Source organism: Myotis myotis, unplaced genomic scaffold (genome assembly GCF_014108235.1).
Source record: "Myotis myotis isolate mMyoMyo1 unplaced genomic scaffold, mMyoMyo1.p scaffold_m19_p_5, whole genome shotgun sequence".
Lineage (NCBI taxonomy): Eukaryota > Metazoa > Chordata > Mammalia > Chiroptera > Vespertilionidae > Myotis > Myotis myotis.
Window position 1 is genome coordinate 79,189,010 of NW_023416357.1, and position 26,172 is coordinate 79,215,181.

Here is a 26,172-nt window from a genome sequence, read left to right on the forward strand (position 1 = left end):
ATAATGCTTGTAACTGTTGGTCTTCAAACTTTTTCAGTTGACCTGGACGCTCTTTGTCTTTCACATCGAAATCATCACTTTTAAAGCATTTAAACCAGTGTTCACAAGTATCTTGAGACGGAGCATGTTCACCATAAGCTTCCTGAAGTATTCAACAGCACTTCAAAATAAATGAATTAAAACTTCCCGCAAATGCTCTTTTTTTTGGCACCAAATTCGACATTTTTAAGTGTAAAAATATCTATAATGTTAACAACTTCAGCAAATTTGACATATGAAGTTTTGAAGCTTGCTGTCAATACAACAAAATTGCATACATATCAAATTGCATATATATCAACATATGTGTAACTCCACCTATTGAAAAAAAATCCACATTATTAACCGGTACATCTAGTAAATATGTATGGAACTCCTACATGAGAGAGTCAGAGACCCCACACGCAGGAGAAGTTAGAAATGAAACATCTATAATAATAAAAGCATAATATGCAAATCGATTGAACAACTGAACAGCAGAACGACCATCCAGATTACCTTCCGGACGACCACACTATGACACCCACTGGCACCAGGCCAGCCAAGGCGGGTGTGATGTGATTGGCTGGGGGTCCAGCTATTGCCCCATGATCGCCCTGCAGAAGGAAGCCCAGGCCACCGGCCAGTGGGGCAGTTGTTCAATTGGGGGGCTCCATGCTTGCCCCAAAGAGGGAGGCCGAGGCCATCGACCTGCTGGCTGCTGCAGGTGGGCAGGGCCCCCCTCTTTGGGGCATGATCGATCACATGATCACCCTGCAGAGGGAGGCCCAGGCCACTGGCCCATGGGGCGATCAGTTAATCAGGGGGCTACACAATCACCCCAAAGAGGGAGGCCCAGGCTACCCTGCAGTGGCACTGTGGTGGGTGGGTGGGGCCTTCCTGTATGGGGCAATCCATCGAGGAGCCCTGGCCAGGTGGGCAGGGCCTCCCTCTTTAGGGTGATCGATCGTGGGGCTCCTGGACTGTGAGCGGGCATGGGCCAGGCTGAGGAACCACCCCCACCCGCTGCACAAATTTCATGCACCCGGCCTCTAGTGGGTATATAAGATATTCTGAGCTAGGGATGAGGTAAGGTGCCTTTGAGGCTTGAAAAAGTCATTGCAGGGTAATAAGAAGAGCAGACCTTTAGTAAATAGAAGTTTGTCTTGCCCTATGGATAGGTCAAAAGAGGTTATTCTGATAATCTCTTATGGCAAAGGCTTCTAGTTCACATTCTTTTAGATATTTCAGGGATGTGGGATGGGGCAGAAGTTTCTCTTAAGCCTGTGGTTAAAGTTGCCTTGAGCTCAAAACAGTCTGCTACTACAGAGGCACATCTTGGGGTGATGTATTCTGGGACCCCCAATTGTGAAATCTAAACAAACAAAAAGAACCCATATACTCCTGTGAATGCCTCTGTAGTAGTGGTTTCTGCATATGCAGGTTATTGAATCTCTATTTCTTGTTCAGTGAACAGCATGCAGTCTAAGTTTTTCAAAACTAATCCTGCATAGAAGCCAAACAGTTCATGAGAGCACATTAGAAAATAACCTAAAAGCAGAAGGGGGTCTGCTGAAGCAAGTGATATAATAAATGGATGAGTTCGCCTTAGCCTAGTGATTTAAATAAATCATAATTCCTGCCCTAGCCAGTTTGACTCAGTTGATATAGCATCAGCCGGTGGATTAAAGGGTCCTGGGTTCAATTCTGGTCAATGGCACATGCCCAGGTTGCAGGCTCAATCCCCAGTAGAGGGTGTGTAAGAGGCAGCCAATCAATGATTCTCTCTCATCATTGATGTTTCTTTCTCTCTCACCCTCTCCCTTCCTCTCTGAAATCAATTTAAAAATATATTAAAAAATAAATAAAATAAATCATAATTTCTAGCAATAACATATAAAGAATTAATTTATGTATTGTAACCCTTTTATTCTATTTTCTAAAATCTGTTAAACCCATCTTATAACCCTCAAATGCATTTTCAAATTATTAAGAAGCTTTAAGGGGGAAAAATACTCATTAAGACTTGTCAATCCCGCCGAAACCGGTTTGGCTCAGTGGATAGAGCGTCGGCCTGCGGACTCAAGGGTCCCGGGTTCGATTCCGGTCAAGGGCGTGTACCTGGATTGCGGGCATATCCCCAGTGGGAGATGTGCGGGAGGCAGCTGATCGATGTTTCTCTCTCATCGATGTTTCTGGCTCTCTATCTCTCTCCCTTCCTCTCTGTAAAAAATCAATAAAATATATTTAAAAAAAAAAAAAAAAGACTTGTCAATCCCTTTCTTATTCCATAATGAATCTCCAGTAATCTGTAGGTTTACTCCACCTTTCTCCTAATGCAGCGTGAGGAAGTAGACCAAGCATTGTGCCTGGGAAGAAAAATATTACACTATTGAGAAAGTTCCCATTTTGCTAAATGAGGTAGGTACTGCCTCCTCCTACATCTTCCCTTGCTGTACCATCTACACTTGACCCTGTGCGGACCTTCAGGTTTTATATTCAGTGGGGGAATGAAAGGACTCTTAGCCCACGTGCATGAGAAATGTCACTGCTGGGACACTGAAGCTTTGTAGATTGAAACAAACTCTGTAGCTCAATGTCTCCCTGCTTCTGCAGTTGGGTCTGCCCCTTCCCTGCCCTCTAGTAGCAGCCATGCTGAATTGATTATTTACACATATTCCAGTATTTGTCTGATGGCTTCTGGAAGGTACAAGGGCAAGCCTGAGATGTTGGTACCAATAGAATAAGATGAAAAACACAAACAAAAACCCTAAAATGTTAGAGAGCGCCGAATCCTAACCACTAGACCACCAGGGAGCGGCTAAAACCCTAAAATGTTAAACAAATTATCAATAATTCAGCAAATTCTCCTTTAATTAATTACATTTTGGTGAATTTGTCACTCGTAATATTGACCTTTGACACATTGCTAATGTAAGGATTAGTCAAGCATGTGAGTCAGTAGGGGGTGGCCAGCTGCAGAAGTTGAAAGCCTGAGATATGTCAACCTGGGACTGTTAGAGCCGGCACCACTTGTAGTGGGGAAACACAGGGTGGGTCCCAGCAGTGATAGTTTCTCCCATGTGGACTGAGGGATCCTTCCAGTATCAGGTAACATTACTCACTGATCTCCCAGTAGGTGCTTTTTGCTAAAATAGGGTAGGCTAAGTCCCTTGGTGTTTTGTTGATTAAACAGTATCCTTGAAATGGGCCTAGATCTCTCCCATTCCACTTGAATCTACAACCAACCATTGTGGTTATGTGATTACGTGCTTATCATGCCATATAACCTAATCTTTTACTCTTGGTACTCAGGATGGTAAAGAGAGAGTTGCAACCAGGCAGCATCCTATGGGCAAATAATAGGAGGAAATGGTGGAGGCCAGGGTTCAAGTCTTCAAAGAAGGGGGAAAAGCATCAGACAGACATTATCCTGGGGTTTTAGCTTGGTCCCTGAGCATTAGCCAAGGAACCTCTCTTTTATTTATTGGAAGATTCAAGTAGAATGATAATGGAAAGGTGAGAGCTGTATAACTTACTCCTCACGACTCCCTAAGATATATGCACCTGGAGAATGTAGGCCTTATTGGCTATGGTTTTCTATCTGATTTACCAACCTTGACCCTTTTTTTAAAAAACCCTCAGCAACCCCAAACTTGCATGATGTGTCAAGAAATGAGACACACAAGAAGTAAGACTCAATCTTAGGCCTCATAAGACATGTACAGGTAGGGGCCCATGGAACAATTCCCTGCCATATTCGGAATATTGTTAATGCCTAATAAAAATTATCAGTTTATTTGATTTATCTCACTGACGATCAGATGACCTGTTTCCATGTAGGTGACTTATAAAATAGAAATGAAGCTACCCTGAGGACTCAGATTCAGTGATAAAACTTTACATAAAGATCTTTTCCAAATAGTACATTTCACAAACACTGAGGATGGGTATGTTAACGTAAAAAAACCCATTGAAACCTGTAAAGAATTTTTGGTGAGTTTATTTGAGCCAAACTGTCGACATATGCCAGGAAGCAGAACCTCAACGAATTGAGATAGTGCTCCGAAGAATGGCGGGGTTACATTTCTATTTATACATTGCAATCAAAGGAGGGACATAGGTGAGTTACATGAAATTCACTGGTGATAGATTAAGGAGGAGGGATAAAGCAAAGCGGGGAATCCCCTGGGATTGGATAAAAAGTAAAATGATGGACACATACTTAAGTGGGTGCAGGAACAATTAACATGATGATGAAGGAATTTGTGGTATCTGTCCTGGTGCCCAGCACATTTGGTTGTGCCCCAGGGGCTCCAGATGTAGGGAAGTCACAAGTTACCCAGACATTTCAAGGGTATGTTAACAGATGCAAAAAGACAGATAGGCTCAGTTAAGGTAAAGGTTGACCTTGTCAGTGAAGATACTGGTCTAGGACATAACTGCCCACCATAACTGCTTTTAGTTAAAGTTTAATTTCAGACCATCCTTTGTGGTTATTTTAGGTCTCTGAGTCTGCAAGACTGCTATGCAGGTCTCTTCTGAGCTTTTCAGGTCAGCATGTGGCCCCTTTCATCCACAGGTAAGTTTCATAAACAGAAGTATCTGGAGATAAGAAAATTGTTTTTAAAACCATGAATAAAATGTATGTGTAAAATGTCTTCTTATCAGGAGCCTGATCAGCATAAATTTCTAGACATAGTTTTTTAGTATGTGGCAAAAATTATATTTAAATATTTAATTTGTTTGAGAATTGTTCCCAAGACTATTATTATAGGATCACTTATTGGTACTATAAAATTTTTATATTTCAAGAAGTGTTTGATGTGTCTAAGACATGTAGTAATGTTAACACCTCCCTACCCTCTAACAGCAGCCCTCATCTTTAATGTTGAGTTTGCTTCATGAGTCCTTGTGAGGAATAATATTCTGGCTAATGATTGCTCATTAATGCAAACAGATTGTAGGAGGAGTAAGCTTCCCATCAAAAACCAAGCTAAGATCAGAGACTAAAATAGTGATTAAAACCTGAACACAACTCTGTTCCTGGACAGAATTGTAAAGTAGATGAGTCTTACATTGAGCATCTGACCCTCAGTTTTAGAGCTATTTACTCCCTCACATATCCATTCCACCCTTATCCCTGAAAGGGCGAGTCATTGCGGGGCCTACGTGGGCCAGCCGTCGGGCCCCATGAGTCACAGCCTGACCACACTGCTGGCAGCCTCCGGCACCGACTCCCCAGCCCACGGCGGGAGCCCAGCGCAGGCCACCCGCCTGCCGCCCCCGGACCGGACCCACGCGGCAACGGTAGCAGCGGCGGCGGGGCGGGGCGTGTGCCCTTGCCCGAGGAGATGGAGGAGGAGGCAATCGCCAGCGCCCCCGGGGACGAGACGGAGGATGTGGACTTCCTGTCTGGGCTGGGACTGGTCGATCTGCTGGACCGCCGGCAACCGGACTGGCCCCTGGAGCCCAGGCTCAGCTCGCCCTTGGGGGGGCGAGGACTGCGCCCTCCATCTTGCCCTGGGTCTTCCATTTTGGGGCAGAGCCATGTGCTCAGCGGGTGCTTCTGCTGGCCACGCCCAGGATTTCTCTGGACTAACCAATGATAATCAAGGGAAGTGCACGCCATCAATATGACCAAATCCTGTGTAACAAAACCCGACTCGCGCCTGGCCAATCGGCGGGGCCCACAGTCCCCTCCCCTGCCCTTACTATAAAACCCACAATCCCATCAGGCCTCGCTCTCTCGCGGCCACTGGGCTACCGTTGTTGCATCGGTGAGTGTGGTCGGGGAGCCGAACTAGTTCGAAATGAAGGACTCTTTGCTTTTGCATTGGACTCACTGGCTCCCTGATGGGCTTTTTGGGAACCTTGAAATCTGGGCACAACAATCCCCTTCCTTAAATGCCAGCTGTGATTTAGGTACTCATGGCTTCTTGACCCATTACACACTCTTGTCATCATACATTGGTGCCAACATAGCATCATTTAGGTCCTTTCTGAATATCTTCCTTCTCACTCAAACCTCCCATAATCCAAAATGTGACTGCTGTAGAATTTCAGCAGAATTCTTCTGCACACAAGTAATGTGTTTGCATAAAGTCAGAATTCTCAAGTTACAATGGTAAAATCCTATGGGCATAAGACAAGTCAGGATCCAGCATATGACACAGTTTGTTCAGTCTTACTTTGATCTACTCACTGAACAGTTAATCTTCAACAGAACTGAGGGTACAGAGGGGATTGGGACTGTGTTCGAGAGAAAACTCAAATCAGAAGTGGGAAAAGGGTAGATAAGAGCATATTTAGATGAAAAATAAAAGAAAATTTTTCTTTTTGCGTTGATCTGCATGGTCACAATATTTTCAAGTAACATTAAAAACACAAAATTTCTATATTTTCTAAAAAGGACCCTAAGAACCACTGCATTGTCCCTGATCAAAAGTAATGTTAACAAATGTCTACACTATTTGCATATTGTTACTTCTCCTTATTTTAGTTAAATGATAAATTTACTCATTTGTTACTAGCTTATGGTCTATCCCCCATTTTGCAATAATTGAAAATAATTAATAATTATATCTATTTACTCAGTTATGTTTGGCACTATTTGAAAGTGAATACAAAATTTCTGGAAAAAATAAGCACAGATACATGGGTTGATGCAGGAATGCACACAATGCACTCATCCCAAGATTTTCAGATTCCTTCTTTCATAGTAAGATTTCAGACACAACGTTGTGAAGTATGGTAGCAATCGTCTCAGGTAGAAACTATAGTTTAACTTTAACCCTGCTGTTTGGCTTCTGTACTTATTTGCTTTGTTTAACAATAGAAAAATTATTTTGATTTTCTGAATTATATAAATCACCCCATTGGATTAAATACCCTATTGATTGTAATGTAAAATCCCATTGGTTGTGGTCATACTGGTCTTAGAAAGCACATTTTCCTTTACCTGGGAAGGACAGCACAATTATCCCAAGGTCAGAGGGCTCCAGTTAACCTGTCCCTGTTGACTCCAGTGTTCCCGAGACCTAAAAACTGTCATTGAGATTAACATGCTTAAGTCTGCTCCTGTAAACTGTTTTTTTTGCAAACCAGGTTCCTCATTCCAGACCCGAGGGCTCTAGATAATGTGTTTCTGTCAATTCAGTGATCTGAGGACCCAAAACTATAACTTAGATAACATGCTTAAGTAAACTGTTTCTGCTTCTGTAAACTGCTTTTTTGCAAACCAGGTTCCTCATTCCAAACCTTGGGATGTAATCAATACCTTTGTGATCTTTGCCTATATCAGTGAGGGAGAACCTATGACACACGTGTCAGAGGTGACACGCGAACTCATTTTTTTGGTTGATTTTTCTTTGTTAAATGGCATTTAAATATATAAAATAAACATAAAAAATATATAAATCTTCGTTTTACTATGGTTGCAAATATCAAAAAATTTCTATATGTGACACGGCACCAGAGTTAAGTTAGGGTTTTTCAAAATGCTGACACACCAAGCTCAAAAGGTTCGCCATCACTGGCCTATATAAATCTGGTGTTGGGGCTGGGGGTGGGGGTGGGGGGGCACTATGAGATCTGGGAGAGCGAAATGCCCCCTCATAGTCCCGGATTTGCAATAAATGTGACTCTTTAATTCGACTTCTTGAGGCGCCCTTGTGTGATTCACGGGGTACATTACAATAGTTGTTCTTGGTAAATATAAATTTTGGCAACATATGCTTGTAGTTTCCCCAGTAAGTCAGATTGTCTCACATTTATGGTGCCAAATATATATTTCGACTCACATTAGTAATTGATGAAAATTTAGTTCCATGCCCTGGGGTGATGTTAGCAGGACCATGATAAGAAAAGTAAGTGCAATGCAATGAGTTTTTCATGAAATTAATTTTATTTTGAAGTATGGTCCTTTATTATAATGTTATGCCCTTCCTTCTTTTTAATGTTGAAATAAGACCTCCCTTTATGAAACAGTGGTGACAGTAGATAGTAATTGTTTTAATGTGTGCTTACTGTTTCTAATTTAATGAAATAAAAAGATGGAAATCGTGTTTCTTTACTCATTTTCTTCCACTAGAGGAGGACAGACTTGTATTGTAAAGCTAATGTCTGAGACCTGCTGTTCCATATTCCATTCGCTGCTTCAAATGTTTTCTAGAAAGTGACTGAAGCAGACTGTCGGCAGCTAGAATGCCACTAGGTGTTAGACTGGACCTTGGTTTAATGACCCAGGTGCTTGAGTTCTGTCTAGGAAAGAATTCAGAGGCAAGACTCAAACTAAAAGAGAAAGTTTACTTAGAAAGCCAGAGGTAGAAGAAGTGAGTGAAGAAGAAATAGATTCAGGAAACAAATTACAGAGGCAAAAGAAGGGTCCTTGGAGCTTAGGAGAGAGGAAGGTAAAGGCCTTAGGAGGGAAGAGGAGAGTCAGGGGAAAGGGATGGGCATGCTCCACAGAGAGCATGAACTGGGTCCTCAGTCCGAAGGGCTTTTAAGGGTGGGGTCTTAGGGGGCATCCCAGGAGATGGTCTCAATGGATCTCAGCTTCCCAGGTGTATCCTTTCAGTATCGTGGTCTTCACTGATTGGGGGTCATTAGTTACCACAGCTGGTCCTGCGGTCAGCTCTGGCATCACTTGTCTGGTTTTGCTGCTTATCTGGGCCTAGAGCTGAAACTCATCTGGGGCCTAGATGTATTTGATGCGGGTTAGAACCTCATTGTCTGGGAAGCTTAATGCTTAAGGGCTATGCTCTGGTCCCTTTGTTCCCCCTCTAGGCGGGTCTACTAGGAACATGCCTAGAAAAGAAAGGTCGGGAGAGGGTCAGACCCGCATGACTAGCAATATGCTAGGGGAAGAAAACAAAGCAAAGTCCTTGTTTTCCTAGTTTTGCCAACTGCTAAGCACCTGGGGCTTTCTTCCTGGTGACCTTCTACACCTGGCCTATGGTCCTTGCCACAAGACTAGACCTAGGAGTGAAAAGGAGAGAATTTCAAATGTGCTTTTTAAGCTGTAACTGATTTTCCCAATTGTGAACTACTTGATACTATCACTTTTCTTTTAACTGAAAAGATCTTTCTGAATTGCAAATTTAGAAAGTGTTTTCTTCATCTACACAAAAGGGTTGAAGAGTGTCTTGTGGGCTCTTCGCTGTGACTGCAAGTAATGATCTTTCAGACATCTGTCTTTGGAGTTACCAGCTTTTTCTTTATTAGAAAATCTGAGGTTAGCTGGAACCCAGTTGCAAAACCTAAGACAGAAGCAGCAGAAGCCAATAATGTGAGACAGTGCTCAATCATCTCAATACGCACAATTAACCGATCGTACACCCTTCTTAAATGCAGAGAGCTGGGATGAGTGTCTGCAAGGAACACAATGTGTAATTAAATGCCCCTGTTTTTTTGTCTTCGGTAAAATTTCATCAGTGTATAACATTTTGCTGTTATTCTTTGCAATTACCTGTACCCTCTCCACCTCCTTCTCCCCCTTTTAGAATCCTTAAAGTCTGAGAATTTTTTTAATGATCTAACTTTTGTTACCGTAAAAACCATTGAAACCTGTAAAGAATTTTTGGTGAGTTTATTTGAGCCAAACTGTCAACATATGCCGGGAAGCAGAACCTCAAGGAATTGAGATAGTGCTCCGAAGAATGGCGGGGTTACATTTGCATTTATACATTTGCAATCAAAGGAGGGACATAGGTGAGTTACATGAAATTCATTGGTGATAGATTAAGGATGTGGGATAAAGCAAAGCAGGGGAAAGCCCTTGAATTGGATAAAAAGTAAAATGATGGACACATACTTAGGTGGGTGCAGGATCAATTAACTTGATAATGAAGGAATTTGTGGTATCTGTCCTGGTGCCCAGCACATTTGGTTGTGCCCCAGGGGCTCCAGAAAAAGGGAAGTTACAAGTTACCCAGACATTTCAAGGTTATGTTATCATAGATGCAAAAAGACAGAGAGGCTCAGTTAAGGTAAAGGTTGACCTTGTCAGTGGAGATACTGGTCTAGGACATAACTGCCCACCATAACTGCTTTTAGTTAAAGTTTAATTTCAGACCATCCTTTGTGGTTACTTTAGGTCTCTGAGTTTGCAAGACTGCCATGCAGGTCTCTCCTGAGCTTGTCAGGTCAGCATGTGGCCCCTTTCGTCCACACTTTAAAGTGTTTTCTTATTTTTTTAAGGAGAGAGAATAGTCAGTATTTTATACTTTTTAAAAAATATGGATGTCGATATGGACTGGAGCTCCCACATCCATCAATGTTTTGGGAAATTTTGTGAAAAGCACTGTCTAGGGCGGCACTCTAAGCATTGAATTCCAAAATAAATGTCAATACCAACCTAGTGATACATTTTCAGAAGTACGTTTTATAGAACAAACCAACTTTGTGGTGGTTTTTGAGCAAAGAATTCAAATATTCCTTGACTGTCCCATTCATCTCCCCCCCTCTTCCCCTCCCTCCCTCCCTCCCGTTTTGTTTTCTGTCATTGCCCCCAGCAGCCGGGTCTCCTCGCTCCTTTGTCGCGTCCTCACGCATCCCTGGCCTTCCCTCCGCGGGACTGTCCGGTCCCGGGCAGCCCGGCGGCGAGGAGGAGCCGGAATTGGCCCGGAGCCAGGAGGCGGGAGGAGGCGGACGACACCCCCGCCGCCGTTCAGAGCGAGGATAAACCAGCCCCTGAGATCACTGGGAGGGGAGCTGCTGCCGGAACGGAGGCGCCTCCTTCCAGCGGACGCCGCGTTGACTTGGGAGAAGGTCGCCTGGACCCGGAGTGTCCGAGGGGAGTTCGGAGCGCGGCACAGGCGGCGCTGCAGGACCGGGGTCCCACGGGCTCGGGGTCACACGCGGGACGGTGCCGTGGTCCCGGAACCCTCCTCGGATTCTAACGCGTCTGGACAGAAGCCTCTGATTTCTCAGCGGTCGCCACCCCCCTTTCTCCAGGTTCCAATTCAGCCTCCAGGTCGCAGTCGCTGGAAGAACTGCTCGGAGGAGAGCACTGGCTCCCGGACTCCCTTCTCTGAGGGGGGCTGGTGTAGGGTCCGCCGCGGAGGAGCGGGCTGGGAAGCGCGGGAGGACCCGCCGTCGGGCCGCCCGGGCGCGGGGCTTGCACCCCTAGGCTCCGGGGCCCCTGGCGGCTGCCTGCGTTCATTTCGCCTGAATCCAGCGCTCTCTACCCGCCACCAGGTGTCTCCAGCCTTATTCCCGGTATCCCCGCTGTGCAAGCTTCTCTCTGCAAACTTCTAACTCTGTTTCAGAAGCTCCGCACCCCCACCCTCACCCCCCAAAGGCTGGTAAGAACTGCGGGTACCAGTCCTGAGCGCCGAGGACTGGCCTGGAAGAGAAGGACACCGTCAGGGCTGGGATCAGAGCGGCCCCCATGCTCCTGTCATGGATCTCAGGACTAGGGGCGGGAATGGCCCTCCTGCACTTGCTGCAGAAACTCCTGTTCCCTTACTTCTGGAAGGACTTCTGGTTCCTGCTGAAGGTGATACGCTGTGGAATTCGGATAGAGCTGTACCGTCGGAAAGGGGAGCTGGTCACTGTCCTGGATAAATTTCTGAGCCAAGCCCAGAAGCAGCCCCGGAAGCCCTTCATCGTGTATGAGGGGGACATCTATACCTACGAGGATGTGGACAGAAGGAGCAGCAGAGTGGCCCGTGCCTTCCTGAACCATTCCGCGCTGGAGAAGGGGGACACCGTGGCTCTGCTGATGAGCAATGAGCCCGACTTTGTCCACGTGTGGTTTGGCCTGGCCAAGCTGGGCTGCGTGGTGGCCTTCCTCAACTCCAACATCCGGTCCACCTCCCTCCTGCACTGCATCCGCAGCTGTGAGCCTCGGGCCCTGGTGGTGGGCGCAGGTAGAGTATGGGGTGTCCTCTGCTGCAGCATGGCAGCCCTCCCTGTTCTCCGCGCCTTCCCCCCTTTTTTGTTAGAACAGCGCACAACTAACACGTTGGGTGTGTGGTGAAGTTGGCATGTTACAGAGGAATTTTACAATTCTACCACCGGTGGTTTAATAAATACCCTCCTCTCCCACCTACTCTGTTGTAGATTAGTAAATATCAAGACAGTTTCGGAAAACTTATGAAATCTCTGCTTCTATTTTGGGAAAAGGGCAATTTTACTGCTATTTAGTATAGATTCATTGAGGGCAAAAGCACAGAGACTTAGAACTCAGTTCTAGATTTGATCAGATCTGAAAAAAAGTATTTGATGAATAGGAAAGATACCTTGATTTCATTGTGGAATACCTACCTGCCTCTAATAGTAACATTGTCAAGGTTGACTATATTCACAGAACAAATATTTTTAATCTGAATTCCTATCTTCATGTCTACTCTTATTTTACACTGCCTGCAAGCTAGGAGTTGCCTAGCAAGGTTGGCACCCACCTGCCAGCCAGTGGGCGGGTTCTTGGCAGACTCTAAGACCTCTTTCTCTCTTCCCCTGCCCCATCTGTATATCATTTCTTTTTCTTTTCTAGAAAATCGCAAGCACAATTTTTTTTATTGAATTTATTTGGGCAACATTGGTTAATAAAATTATATAGATTTTAGGTGTACAAGTCTATAATGCATCATCTGTATGTTGTATTATGTGTTCACCACCCCAAATCAAGTTTCCTCCCATCACCATTTATTTCCCCACCCCTTTATTCTCTTCTACCTCCCCCACCTCTCTTTCCCTCTGTTAATAATCTGTGACTGTGAGTTTTTTGTTTGTTTGTTTAACTCCTTAATCTTTTTCATCCAGCCCTGAAACTCCCCTGCCCTCTGACAGCTGTCAGTTTGTTCTTTATCTATGAATCTTTTTCTATTTGTTACTTTATTTTGTTTATTAGATTCCACATATGAGTGAAATCATATGGTCCTTGTCTTTCTCTGGCTTCTTTCACTTAGCCTATAATTCTCTCCAGGTCCATCCATGCAGTCGCAAAAGGTTAGATTTCCTTCTTTTTTACAACCGAATTGTATTCCATTGTGTAAATGTACCACAGCTTGCTTGCTTTCTTTCAGTTAGTTCTAACCTTCTTAACCCTCCCTTTGGATTCAGGCTTTGGATATACATGTTGACACTGATCTAAGAAGAAAAGTCTTGGTTAAGTGCCTAATTACTAAAGATGGGTTGCATGACAAAGTAAAACCAAACTATGAAAAATGATATTTATTCTCTGAACTGTAGCAATAAGTAGTATAAATGAGTCACACAATTTTGATAACATGGTGAAACGTTTACCACTTGTGCACGGACAAGTGATAATGGGAGTGCAGCAGGAAAAAGAAATCACAGTTCATCTCTGGATATACTCTGATGTATTCCACTTCCCATATTATTGATCATTCTAATCTATATTGCAGGTTCTGGAGCAAATCTAAACCTCAAATTATGCTAAAAATTGATAAATCCATAAATTCTCTTTAGAAAAGCGAGACAGTATCTCTGAAAAGATTTCTGAAGCCATGATGTTAAGGCCAACTTGAGAAATATCTCAGCATCCCCTGAGGGCCTTTTAACATGCATAGGCCTGGTTACCTCTCAAAGTAGAATATTCAAGCTCTGCTGTTGACTGGGTTGTTGCTTAATTAGGACCAATTAATTTTTCAGTTTTACTTGTGCCTGCTTTTCTTTTGCTTGCCAATAACTGACTTCATTTTTTAGATATCAAAGCCACTTTGGGATGCTGGAGTTTTAAGAAAGAACCATTTAGTCAATTTGTTCAGTAAGAAGGTAGCTGGAGAAATCAACCTTAAATAAATCTTACTAACAGTTCTTTTTAGCATACCTTCAAAATATATAAATTAAAAGTTTTTCAAAGATGGGACAATTCTATTTTGATTAATTACACAATATTTTTTGTAAGACATAGCTTAGATTACAGTCACTTTCTGTATTTGAAGCTCTTACCCTAAAAATACTGTATTCTTGCCGAAACTGGTTTGGCTCAGTGGATAGAGCATCGGCCTGCGGACTGAAAGGTCCCAGGTTCGATTCCGGTCAAGGGCATGTACCTGGGTTGCGGGCACATCCCCAGTGGGAGGTGTGCAGGAGGCAGCTGATCGATGTTTCTCTCTCATCGATGTTTCTAACTCTCTATCTCTCTCCCTTCCTCTCTGTGAAAAATCAATAAAATATATTTTTTTTAAAAAAAATACTGTATTCTTGGCATCTTGAGTGTAATCAGTGAACAATGTATACATATAGATTTTAGAATAAATTTCAGCAGCCTTAGATTATCACTGGATATTTCTGATGGAGATGTACAGTTAAATCATTATATCTCCAGGGAGAGTAAGTATATGGAGGTAGATAGATCTCCAATCAAGTGGTTTAGACAGAGATAAGCCAGACTTGGATTTCATTTATGGTCTGTCACTTCTTAGCTGTGTGAGTAAAGATAAGATTAGCTGCCCTGCCCTAGCCAGTTTGGCTCAGTGGATAGAGCGTCGGCCTGGGGACTGAAAGGTCCTGGGTTTGATTTCGGTCAAGGCACATACCTGTGTTTCGGGCTCAATCCCCTGTAGGGGGCGTGCAGGAGGCAGCAGGTCAATGATTCTCTCTCATCATTGATGTTTCTATCTCTCCCTCTCCCTTCCTCTCTGAAATCAATAAAAAAAATACATTTTTTTAAAAAAGATTAGCTGCCCTGGGCTCATTTGCTTAGTTGATGGTGATAATACTATCTACTTCACAGTGTAATTCTGAAAAGTAAATGACACAGTTTTTGTGAAGTGGCTAGCAGAGTGGCTGGTATGTACTAATTAGATCAGTGAATTGAAATAATTGCTGTTATTAATATGGAGTCATCCAAGCTTTTGATAAGGGATCTCATTTGGATTTTGCTGCTACAACCTAATCTGGTGTTAGCTATAAGAAAGACTAGTAAGGAATTTGTTTGGAATAAGATCTTAAACACTTTACTTTGGCATGTTTTAGCAAAATTTTATTTTTCAGAAGTATTATAGAACCAGTTTCAAAAAGGTTTAACAGACAAGCCAAGTAATGTTCATGGTGATAGGTGAAGTTTCAGTCATGGCAGGTGTCTAGTAATTCTATCTCCAGGAACAAGCCAAAGGAAAAGGCTTGTTCAGTTACCAAATAGACAGCAGAGGGCCAATTTATTAACAAAAATTGTAAGTAAAAAAGTTACTGAATGTTCATATGTACCTCAAAGTTCTTTGTTGGGTCTTTCATTTATCCAGACAATGAATATATGTTGAGCCTCTGTTTGGGCTAAATTCTGAAAATGTATTGACCTTTGTTGTTATTATCATTAACAAAAATATCAACTGTTGGCATTTACTCAAGGCTGATTCTGTAAAAGGCACTACCAGTGATTCTGTGAGGCAGATGCAGAAGTATATTTGGGAGATGGAGAGGGAAAGAAATTCACCTAGGTGACTAAGATGACACAACTTAGTAAGTTTCAGAGCAAATACTCAAAACCTGGTCTCCGATGTAAGATCTGCTGTCTGTATAGTCCAGAGGTTTCTATGGCTATCAATCCCCTTAGGATATAACTATGAAAAATATATGCATTCCATTTATGTAAAAATAGTAAAGCAAAAGTTGCAAATATTAAGACATCAGGTTTTTAATACACAGATAACTAGAAAACAATCAAATGTTTATAAAATTAGCATTCCTTTCTTTTCATAGACAACCCAAAAATACTTGCAAAAAAAGTTTTACATCTGTGTAATTTGGTTTAGAAGATGTGTCAAGTAGCATTTCAAATTTCCCTGCAAAATTTCAGTATTTATACAAAATTAAATAGTTTTAAATTAAACCTACTCCTTTCCCCCAATATTTCAACTCTGATTATTATTGCTAGTAATGCCTGCTGCCAAGGTTGCCATCTACCTATATGTTCTTTTTTCTTTACTTAGAACAAACAGGAAATGTTGCGATGCTTGTATATCATTTGAAAAAGTACATGTAATTATATTCTTTGATATACTTAGCAACAATGATAATAATTATCTCTTTCATTTTAAAGCAGTTTATAAATTTCAGTGTTTTCCCATGTGTTATCTATGTGATCCTCACCACACCCATATCCTCATTTTAAAGATGAGGAAGGCTTAGTTACAGTGAGCAAGTAATCTCCTCTAGCTCAGACACGTACGAGAGGCAGTGTGGGGATGGAGCCCAGGTTTTCTGATGCTAAATCATAACTGCTTGTTGGGTGCACATTTGTCCTCCTTTCTGCTCCTTTTTATTCCCTCATCTCCATCTTTTCCCTTCCTCTCCCCTTTCCTACTGCCGCCCTCACACTGATCCTTCCCCCTCTCTCACCGTCCATCTGTCCATCTGCTTTCTTTCAGCACCTTTTACACCTCAGCTATGCTATGATTCACAGCAAAGCAATGCAATGGTAAAAATTTATTAGCCAATTTACAAATAGATATTTGTGTGGCTTTGGGGAATAGGCCAAGAACGGCAATGTAACCTCTTTGAGCTGAGAAAGTTTGTTTTGTTCACTGATACAGTCTCAGAATTTAGCACAAAGGAGATGCTCAACCAATATTCATTGCCTGGATGAGTGAAAGACCTAACAAAAAACTTTGAGGTACATATGAGCATTAGTAACTTTTTTACTTACAAATTTTTGCCAATAAATTGTTCCTCTACTATCTGTTTGGTAACTGATTTTGAGAATAGATATATCGATGGAATTTCTTTGTTGTGTTATTTTATATCAATGTTGCTAAGTGCTAAAAGTACAGTGTTTTAGACACACCAAGCATCCACAAGATTTCAGATGTACTTGCAGGTATATGTATTTGTCTCTCCTTTGTAAATAGACCAGATATTAAGTCAATATAATTATATGTAACTAAGAAATTATAGTCACATTACCCTGAAGTCTTTTACTTTAGATTCAGTAGTATTTTGTGTCTTTCCATGTTTAGAAGGGTTTTGGATTTCTGTTCACAAGAAGTGAAAATCCTGTGTCAGCTCAATGAACTTAAAATAATGTACGAAGCCCTGCCCTTTAGTTTTTGTGAACTGTTGCATTCAGAATGTGCAGGACAAATGTTCCAGTTAACAATCGAGCCATTGTAATTCTCCAGATGACTTTTAACCATAAAGTCATCTGTTTTTAAAGATGAAGAGGATGAGTTAGAGGAAAAATAAAGACCATTTAAATTTTGTAGAGGGTAATATATATTCAGATAGATAAAATGGCCTGTGTGAACTTATTTTTTTTATCCATGTACTGTGATATCCTGACATAAATCTATTTTAGTTTTCAGCGAATTTCTATACTTTTTCTTATACTTAGTAGAATGAATCATTGTTTTGCCTTTTTTTTTCTATTTAAGATTCAGCTAGGTCAAGAATTACCTCCATTCCAAAAGAACACAACTGACTTTGATAGGAAGTTTAAGTGGCTTCATGGTTCACAAGCTGGCAAAGGCAGTGTTCTAAGCACTGATGATGCACCATTTATTCTTTACTGACCGTAGAGACACTTGCCCTGGTGTTCTTATTTGCAATATCTGCTGGCCTTGTATTTACTGTAAGGGCACAATGCTTGAGCAAAAACAATTTAAAGGGAAGTTGTCTCCTCAGACAAGCTGTAAGGCTACATGGGAGAAATACACATCTTAGACTCAGACAAACATGGGCTTGAATCCTAACTCTGCCATTGACGGACTGCTAACACATTGCTGATGACCAATGGATATCACTGGGTCTTGTGTGACTTAAATATAAAAGACACCACAGAGTGCCTGAACCATAGTATATGTTCAGTAAATGGCTACCATAATTATTTTTAATTGCATAGTGGCAGAGACATATATGCAGTCTGTGCTCCTGCGTCTCCTCGTATGGGATTTGCTGTGGGCAGAAGGCTGTATGAAGGGAGATCCAGGCACATGTCACATGACCCGAGTTAACGGGTTTAAGCCAGTTCTGTCCTCCCCAGTAACAGTGTAGTCATATCTGCTTCCCAGCCCTCAGAGACCAGGCTGGAGTGCTCTCAGACACAGGTTAGGAGCCAGCTGGTTATCTATTCTCTGGCCTACAAGAGGAGGAATTCTTTCATTTATTACCAGAAGGCTTGTGGCAAATAGCCCTGTTGGGGTCTGAATCTTACAAAAATACCATCTTGGAATTGCCTTTTTAAAAAGATATAATTTACATACTAATTAATCTAATTGTGTCTAGAGAGATATTTTTATGGATTTCCTTTTCTAATTTTCACTACTTTGTCATTGAAAAATGGTAAACCAGACACATTATGTCATTGTGCTCCCATTTGAGTAATTATTCACTGGCAATCGATGTATTGGAAATAATATCAAGTGAAGTGTCTTACTTTTTATTTTCTTGTACACTTTTGCCTGTCTGTTCCCCAAAAGATGTGGGGACAGCTGAGAAGAAAACACATAAACCCACTTACAAACTTATGTGTATGTATTCAGGGCGGTTAATAAAATTGTTTCAAGGAACAGTATGTAATCACAACTGAAAGACTTGCTTCTGTGCACTTCCTGGGGTTATGATGATTGTTAATAAAATAATGTTTGTAAAAATAGCTGACACATTATTTATGATGTGAGGCCTGAGGTAAGGTATTCGTATCTACATCACCATATGAATTGTATTTGCTTACTTATGGGTCAGTTTTCTTAGAAACTGTAGCCTGCTCATGCATTCCATGAAAAACCTAAAGCGTTGCTCTAACTAATAGGATGGTAGTTATAAGTATGTGGTGAAATTGTAATTTCACTGTGGATTCTGTGTGAATATTGCTTTGCAATAATGGAAAACTCAAGTTGACCATTTGTTATTGAGTATCATATTAGTTTTATTAATGCATAAAGTTTTAAAGTTGAAATGTTTGGCAATGCGTTAAGAGCTACAAGCAATTCCTTTAAAAATATTAGCTTCTTTTATGTAGAATAGGGTAATTTGAAGAGTTTTTAATACAGTATGAGTAACTCACTGATTTTATAGTCTCCTAAATTTGAATAAGATATATAACAATAATATAGAAACAAGAAATTAATTTGTACAAAAAGTACTAGTGCATTGTAAGGAGAGACCTGGTTTTGTGCTGTAACCCCACCTAACATAGTGCTTTACAACGTGAGAAACAATGGAAGACGCTATTGCTTTGCAAAGAGAGATTGAGCCTTCTCTTGCAACGTAGACTTTGTTAAAGGTCTAGCTCTCCCGTTTTCTTATGGTAGTTTACTTTCAAGACCTGCATGCACAGTGAGTCCCAGGAGCAGAGGTCAATTCTCTGATCAGATATCTACCAGTATGCAGCCCCTATGATGTATGTGGCCGGGGCCATCAGCCAAAGCATGGAGGCGGGCACACATCATTCTTTCGAGGCTTACAGTTCTAGAGATTTCAACACTTCACTAGAGAGTAAATCTTCATGAAACACAGCCACGTCTCCTCGGAGTATTTTAAAAATACTACTTTTTGTCAGGACTTAATATTCAGAACTTAATTTCCAAATAACACTATAACTTTTCTTCTTACTATGAAAGATTGAACAGTGGTAAGTAAATAATAATTCTTCATCCCCGGCATAATATTTCACGTTTTTATTTCAATTTTCACTATTCTCACCCACATTTTCTGCCACTATGGAAGAAATGCTTTTGTTATGAAATTCTACTTGAAAATTCTAAAAGGCTCAGCTAGGTCAATTTACTTTTAACGTATGAAGGAAGTTAAATTGTATCTCCTCAGATTCTTAGGTATCTGCTTGCTTCCGTTTACCTGTAGAAGTCATCACTCTTTGTAAATGCTCACTGTTTCTTTAGACTACAATTCCAACAAAGATTTGGGGCCACAATTTAAATGAATCATAGTGTAACTCAATTTGCACTTATTTTGCCAATTTATATATACATATCATTCAGAACATATAGAAGCGTAAGCTGCTAATTTACAATTCCAGGTGAGAGATTTGAAATTAAGATAATGAAATGAGTCAGTTCAGAGACCTGTCCTTACACAGGACAAAGTGCCAGGGAGAGTGACTAAAACAAAATTTAGAACTAAAAGTTAAAAGAAAATAGGAAGTCTAGATTACTTGCTTGTCTTGCTTTTTCATTTACTTGGGACTTGTTCTTCCCCCAGCATTCCTTGTGATTTTTCACTTCTCTGTCTTAGCAGAGCAATCGGTATGTGGCAGCTTGCTGTGTATGCTCACTAGAGCTGGATACTTCCTCTGGACTCTTACAGTTTCTATTGTGTGGATTTGTTATAGATATAAACATTTTTAAAATTTCAAGTCCTGCCCTGGGCAGTGTGGGTCTGTGGTTAGCGTATCGACCCTGGAACCAAAGAGCCTTGGGTTCAATTCCTGGTCAAGGGCATGTACCTGGGTTGTGGATGCTTAGTGTGTCTAAAACACTGTACTTTTGGGGTGTCATGCTTCTAGCACTTAGCAACATTGATAAAAAATAACAAAGAAATTCCATTGGTACATCTATTCTCAAAATCAGTTACCAAATACACAGTAGAGGGACAATTTATTGGCAAAAATTTGTAAGTGAAAATGTTACTGAACAGAAATAGTACTTCAAAGTTTTTTGTTAGGTCTTTCACTCATCCAGGCAATGAATATTGGTTGAGCATCTCCTTTGTGCTAAATTCTGAGACTGTATCAGTGAACAAAACAAACTTTCTCAGCTCAAAGAGGTTACATTGCCGTTCTTGGCCTATTCCCCAAAGCCACACAAATATCTATTTGTAAATTGGCTAATAAATTTTTACCATTGCATTGCTTTGCTGTGAATCATAGCATAGCTGAGGTGTAAAAGGTGCTGAAAGAAAGCAGATGGACAGATGGACGGTGAGAGAGGGGGAAGGATCAGTGTGAGGGCGGCAGTAGGAAAGGGGAGAGGAAGGGAAAAGATGGAGATGAGGGAATAAAAAGGAGCAGAAAGGAGGACAAATGTGCACCCAACAAGCAGTTATGATTTAGCATCAGAAAACCTGGGCTCCATCCCCACACTGCCTCTCGTACGTGTCTGAGCTAGAGGAGATTACTTGCTCACTGTAACTAAGCCTTCCTCATCTTTAAAATGAGGATATGGGTGTGGTGAGGATCACATAGATAACACATGGGAAAACACTGAAATTTATAAACTGCTTTAAAATGAAAGAGATTATACATATGTGTGTATATATATATATACATATATATGTGTATATATATATATATATATATATCAAAGAATGTAATTACATGTACTTTTTCAAATGATATACAAGCATCGCAACACTTCCTGTTTGCTCTAAGTTAAGGAAAAGAACATATAGTGGGGCACAATGCGGGAGGCTACCAGCCCATGTGTCTCTCTCACATCGGTGTGTTTCTCTCTCTCTCTCTCTCTCTCTCTCTCTCTCTCTCTCTCTCTCTCTCTCTCTCTCTCTCTCTCTCCTCCTCTCTCCCTCCCTTCCACTCTCTCTGAAAAGCAATGGAAAAAATATCCTCGGGAGACCAAAAAAAAAAAAAAAAATTCAAGTCCCAATGTGCCTACCGCCTATGACGTATCAGCTCCTTACCGTTTTCTGTGTTTCCCTCATTTTCTTGCAGATTTTATTTGTGAACTGCCTTGTCCCATTTGACATATTTCTGTTGCTGCCTCTTTGGGATCAATCTGGATTATAGATTTTGAGGAAGGAAATCATGAGTTTTTTGCAAATGTATTATAGTAGAACTAAACAGTGGCTGACAGATGGCTTTTTTACATAACTGGATAGTGATTCACGTATCCAGGAAAATGTTTAATGCAGGACCCTGATTCAGCTTCAAAGCAGAATGTATCTTGTGATTATTTTTAAAGTTTTGTTAAAACATTGGAATAGCCCTGGCTGGATTGGCTCAGTGGATAGAGCGTTAGCCTGCGGACTGAAGGGTCCCAGGTCCGATTCTGGTCAAGGGCACGTGCCTGGTTGTTGGCTCGATCCCCAGTAGGGGGCGTGCAGGAGGCAGCCAATCAATGATTCTCTCTTGTCATTGATGTTTCTATCTCTCCCTCTCCCTCTCCCTCTCCCTTCCTCTCTGAAATCAATCAAAATATATGTTTAAAACAAAAAAACATTGGAATAAATATAATTACTTAGGTGGAAAGGCCCATATTTGTATGCACTTGAGCATTCTGACCAGGGCATTTTTACATCTCTAAATCTCCTCACTTAACTTTGGGCTCTAAAATGGTCTCTAACTCATAATGATCTTGGGATCCCATAGCGATCAGGGGGTTCTCCCAAGTGTATTTCTTTATGGTTGAACTAAACAGTGACAGGCAGATGGCTTTTCGGAGCTACTGAGTTGTATTTCAAGGACAATGTTTAATGCAGTGTCCTGAATTTAGATTTAAAGCAGAGTTTAAAAATAGTTTTATTGAAGCCCTGGCCGGTGTTGCTCAGTTGGTTGGAGTGTTGTCCTGTACACCAAAAGGTGGCGGGTTCAACTCCTGGTCAGGGCACATACCCAGGTTGTGGGTTCGATGCCTGGTCGGGGCGTATGCAGACAGCAACCAATTGATGTCTCTCTCTCTCTCCCTTTCTTTCTCTAAAAAGTCAATTAAAAATTAATAAAATAAAATCATCCAGTCAGTAAATAGTGGGGCTGAGATCCAATCCAGGGTTGTCTAACCCCAAATGTTGTCCCCTTTCTAAATATATATATACATTTCTTTTAATTGGGGGGGAAAAAAACATAGTCTGGATAATGGCTTCTTCAAAAATCAATTTGAATTGGCGTATTTGTGTTGATTTAATTAAATGATGGCTAGATTTACCTTTCAGTTGATTCTGTTGAAACAGAGTAATAAAATGACTTGGATGTTACTTATCCAACATGAAAATGAAATTATCATTGTATTTACATTTTATTTCTATTCCAACACGCCAAAGAAAACCCAAGGTGGATGGTTTGAGATTTCTGTTTTGTATACCTATCCTAATCCTTTGGTTTTTAGATTTGCTTGAAGCTGTCGAAGAAATCCTCCCCAGCCTCCCAGAAGGCATCAGTGTTTGGGCGGTAAAAGATTCTGTTCCACGAGGCGTAATTTCACTCAAAGAAAAACTGAGCACAGCATCTGACAAGCCGGTGCCACGCAGCCACCATGCTGCCTGGAACCTGAAGACTCCATCTCTTTACATTTTCACCTCTGGGACAACAGGTATGACTCATTTTTTTCTGAATACCCAAAAAGAAAGCAACAGTGTTGGGCAAATTTCTGCCGTGAGTAATGGCATTAACTTTAACTAGGTCTAACTTTAACTTGGCAAGTCACCACATTCACTTTTGATAGCACCAAGGGCAAAGGACTGTCCCAAGACTTGACCAGTGACTGGAACATGTGACAAACAGGAAGTCTTGAAGGCATTGCAGGTTTGGGAGAAGATACAAAACAGAATCAAGTAACTAAACTTTCCCTTCTTCAAGTAAACAATAATAACATATACACACCAAAAAAAAATAATAATAATAATTAAACAGCTTCTTAAAAATTCAAAAGAAATGTTAAACTTAATTGATTCTTAGGAAAAAACGAAATGGTATCTCATAGGCTAAAGAAGCTTTTGTAATTAGTTTGAAGATGACTGGGGGTTTGAATGAGACATATTAAAAATATTCTGTTACTAATTTCTTGTGCACAGGTAGTATTGGAAGCAAAACTACAATTGCATAAGTTTTTTTTTACTTTTTTCTTTTTTTATCTTCTTTCCCTCCCTCCCTTTTCTTCATTCCTTCCTTCCTACATTTTATTTTATTTTATTTCTACTTGGAACCTAACAATGATCTCTTTTAAGTTAGAGAGTAAACTATATTTTTTACTATGTTTACAAGCTTTGATAAATGAACTGGAAAATGCTAGTATGTACCAACTTGTCAGCATAAATTCAGTCTGATTTGGACTTTGAAAGAGAGAATGAAATTCTAGAAATGATCAACTTTGAAAAGTTCCTGAAGAAGATTATTACCTGGTTTATCTTTATGACCTTTTTCTTGTGAAAAATAGAAAGTGACTCTGGCCTTTAAAGCAATCTTCACCACTGCCGCTCCCCTGCAGCCTCCGCAGCCCAAAGGGAGCAGGCCGGGGCGGGCCGCTACAGCTTTTGCTCTTCAGGATTAAAGCCAGAGTGGTTCATACATTTGCACAACAGGCTGAAAGCAAAGGCATTACTACTTTTTCATGTGATATTTATTTGTATTGAAATTATAAAGCACAGCCCTGACCGGTTTGGCTCCGTGGATAGAGCGTCGGCCTGCAGACTGAGGGGTCCCAGGTTCGATTCCGGTCAAGGGCATGTACCTTGGTGGCGGGCACATCCCCAGTGGCGGGTGTGCAGGAGGCGGCTGATTGATGTTCCTCTCTCATCGATGTTTCTGGCTCTCTATTCCTCTCCCTTCCTCTCTGTAAAAAATCAATAACATATATTTTTTAAAAAGAAATTATATAGCACAGAGGTGAAAATTTTACAAGTTTTAGAGTCTCCTTCACCAAACCAACTACACTGAGTACTTTTGTATCTTTCTTTTTATGAACACCTCCCTATGTCTAAATAGAATCAGTATCTTACTAGACACATAAATAGATACATACTAAAAAGCATCTACTGGTTGTCCACATAGGAGGATGAGGGTTTTGTCTTCTTTTATCACCACTCTCTTCCTCCACTCATTTCTTTCTCTCTTGTGCAGGCACTTTCTCTCCCCAGCATCACACTAATATGGTTTCACCATAAATTTTGACTCGATTAGTATCAGTATCATAACTTACTAAACACTATTTCTAGCTGAGCTCTACAGTGTAGCATAAGTATAATTCTTTTCTTCCACATAAAACTCCCTCCAACCTGAAATTAATCGCTGTTTTTGTTTGCTAGCCTGGTTTCCTGTACACATATAACTGGTTCATGCTCACTCCTTTGTCAAAGTGGTAGCTCACCTTTGAGATTGAAAAGGTAGTCTGTATTTTAGCAAGCCCATGATTTTGGCCATCTGTTTTCCAGAGCCTTCCTCACTCTACTTCATTCCTGACCGGTTACTCTCTTATAGTCCCGGTTTCATTCTTTGCCATATTCCTGGGAATTCCCTTCAACTCTTTTCTTTTTTCTGACCCCCTAATTCTTAGATCCTACGTTTGTTTCCTGGTTTACTTTTCTTTTTGTCATTGCCCTGCTTTCAGTAGCTGTCTGATAAAGAGTGTTTAGGAGGCAGGGTTAATCCTCACATGTCTGAAAATGTCTTCTTTTTTCTACCCTTACACTTGTTTGTATAGAAGCAAGGTTAGAAATGATTTTGTGCAGGAGTTTGAAGACATACTCTATTATCTTGTGACTCTCAGTATACATATTGAGAAGTCTTTTTCTAATTTCTTATTCTTTATATGCAAACTGGTATTCTTTTTCTTTCTTTTGGAGGATTTTTAGAACCTTTTATGAGTTTTCATTAGTCTATAACATCATAATGGCTTATAGGGGGACTGGTCTTATTCATCCTTTTGGCTGGGAAATTTGTAAGCCTTCTTAGTCTAGAAACTCATGTCTTGTAATTCTAGTTACTTGAAAAAAAAACTTTAAATCCTACTTCCCTTCTCTTTCCTTTTCTTTTTTTTTTTAATATATTTTATTGATTTTTTACAGAGAGGAAGGAAGAGGGATAGAGAGTTAGAAACATCGATGAGAGAGAAACATCAATCGGCTGCCTCTTGCACACTCCCTACTGGGGATGTGCCCACAACCAAGGTACATGCCCTTGACCAGAATCGAACCTGGGACCCTTGAGTCCGCAGGCTGACGCTCTATCCACTGAGCCAAACCGGTTAGGGCTCTTTCCTTTTCTATTTCTGTTCTTTCTCCTTGTTCCCTCCTTCTAGTACATTTGCTTGTTTGTTTATTCTTTTATCTTTAGAACTCTAACTTTTTGAAAATTGGCTCTCCTGGACTGAGCTATTAATTCTATTTTTCCTATCTGTTTCCTTCTCTTATCTTTTGGTTTACTTTTTGAGAGATTTATCTTCTAACCCTTGTGTTCTCTTAATATTCCTTTTTGGGCTATTTTTGTATTATTGGTATTTTATATCCTCATATCTCTAGGAATATTAATTATAATAACTTTTTGAAAATGTGTCCTCTCTACCT

The 26,172-nt window shown here is 40.9% G+C and overlaps 1 protein-coding gene across 2 annotated transcripts in view; it reads left to right on the plus strand.

Moving 5' to 3' along the window:
- The first annotated feature begins 10,732 nt into the window (after positions 1 to 10,732).
- SLC27A6 (solute carrier family 27 member 6) overlaps positions 10,733 to 26,172 on the plus strand; it is a 52,590-nt gene continuing 37,150 nt past the window's right edge. Inside the window, exons 1-2 of one of the 2 annotated variants that reach the window (XM_036310348.1) lie at positions 10,733 to 11,891; positions 23,001 to 23,204. In XM_036310348.1, coding sequence (XP_036166241.1) covers positions 11,411 to 11,891; positions 23,001 to 23,204 — 685 coding nt within the window. In that variant the 5' untranslated portion in view covers positions 10,733 to 11,410. The remainder of the gene's footprint in view (positions 11,892 to 23,000; positions 23,205 to 26,172) is intronic. The other variant, XM_036310347.1, reaches the window with a different exon arrangement.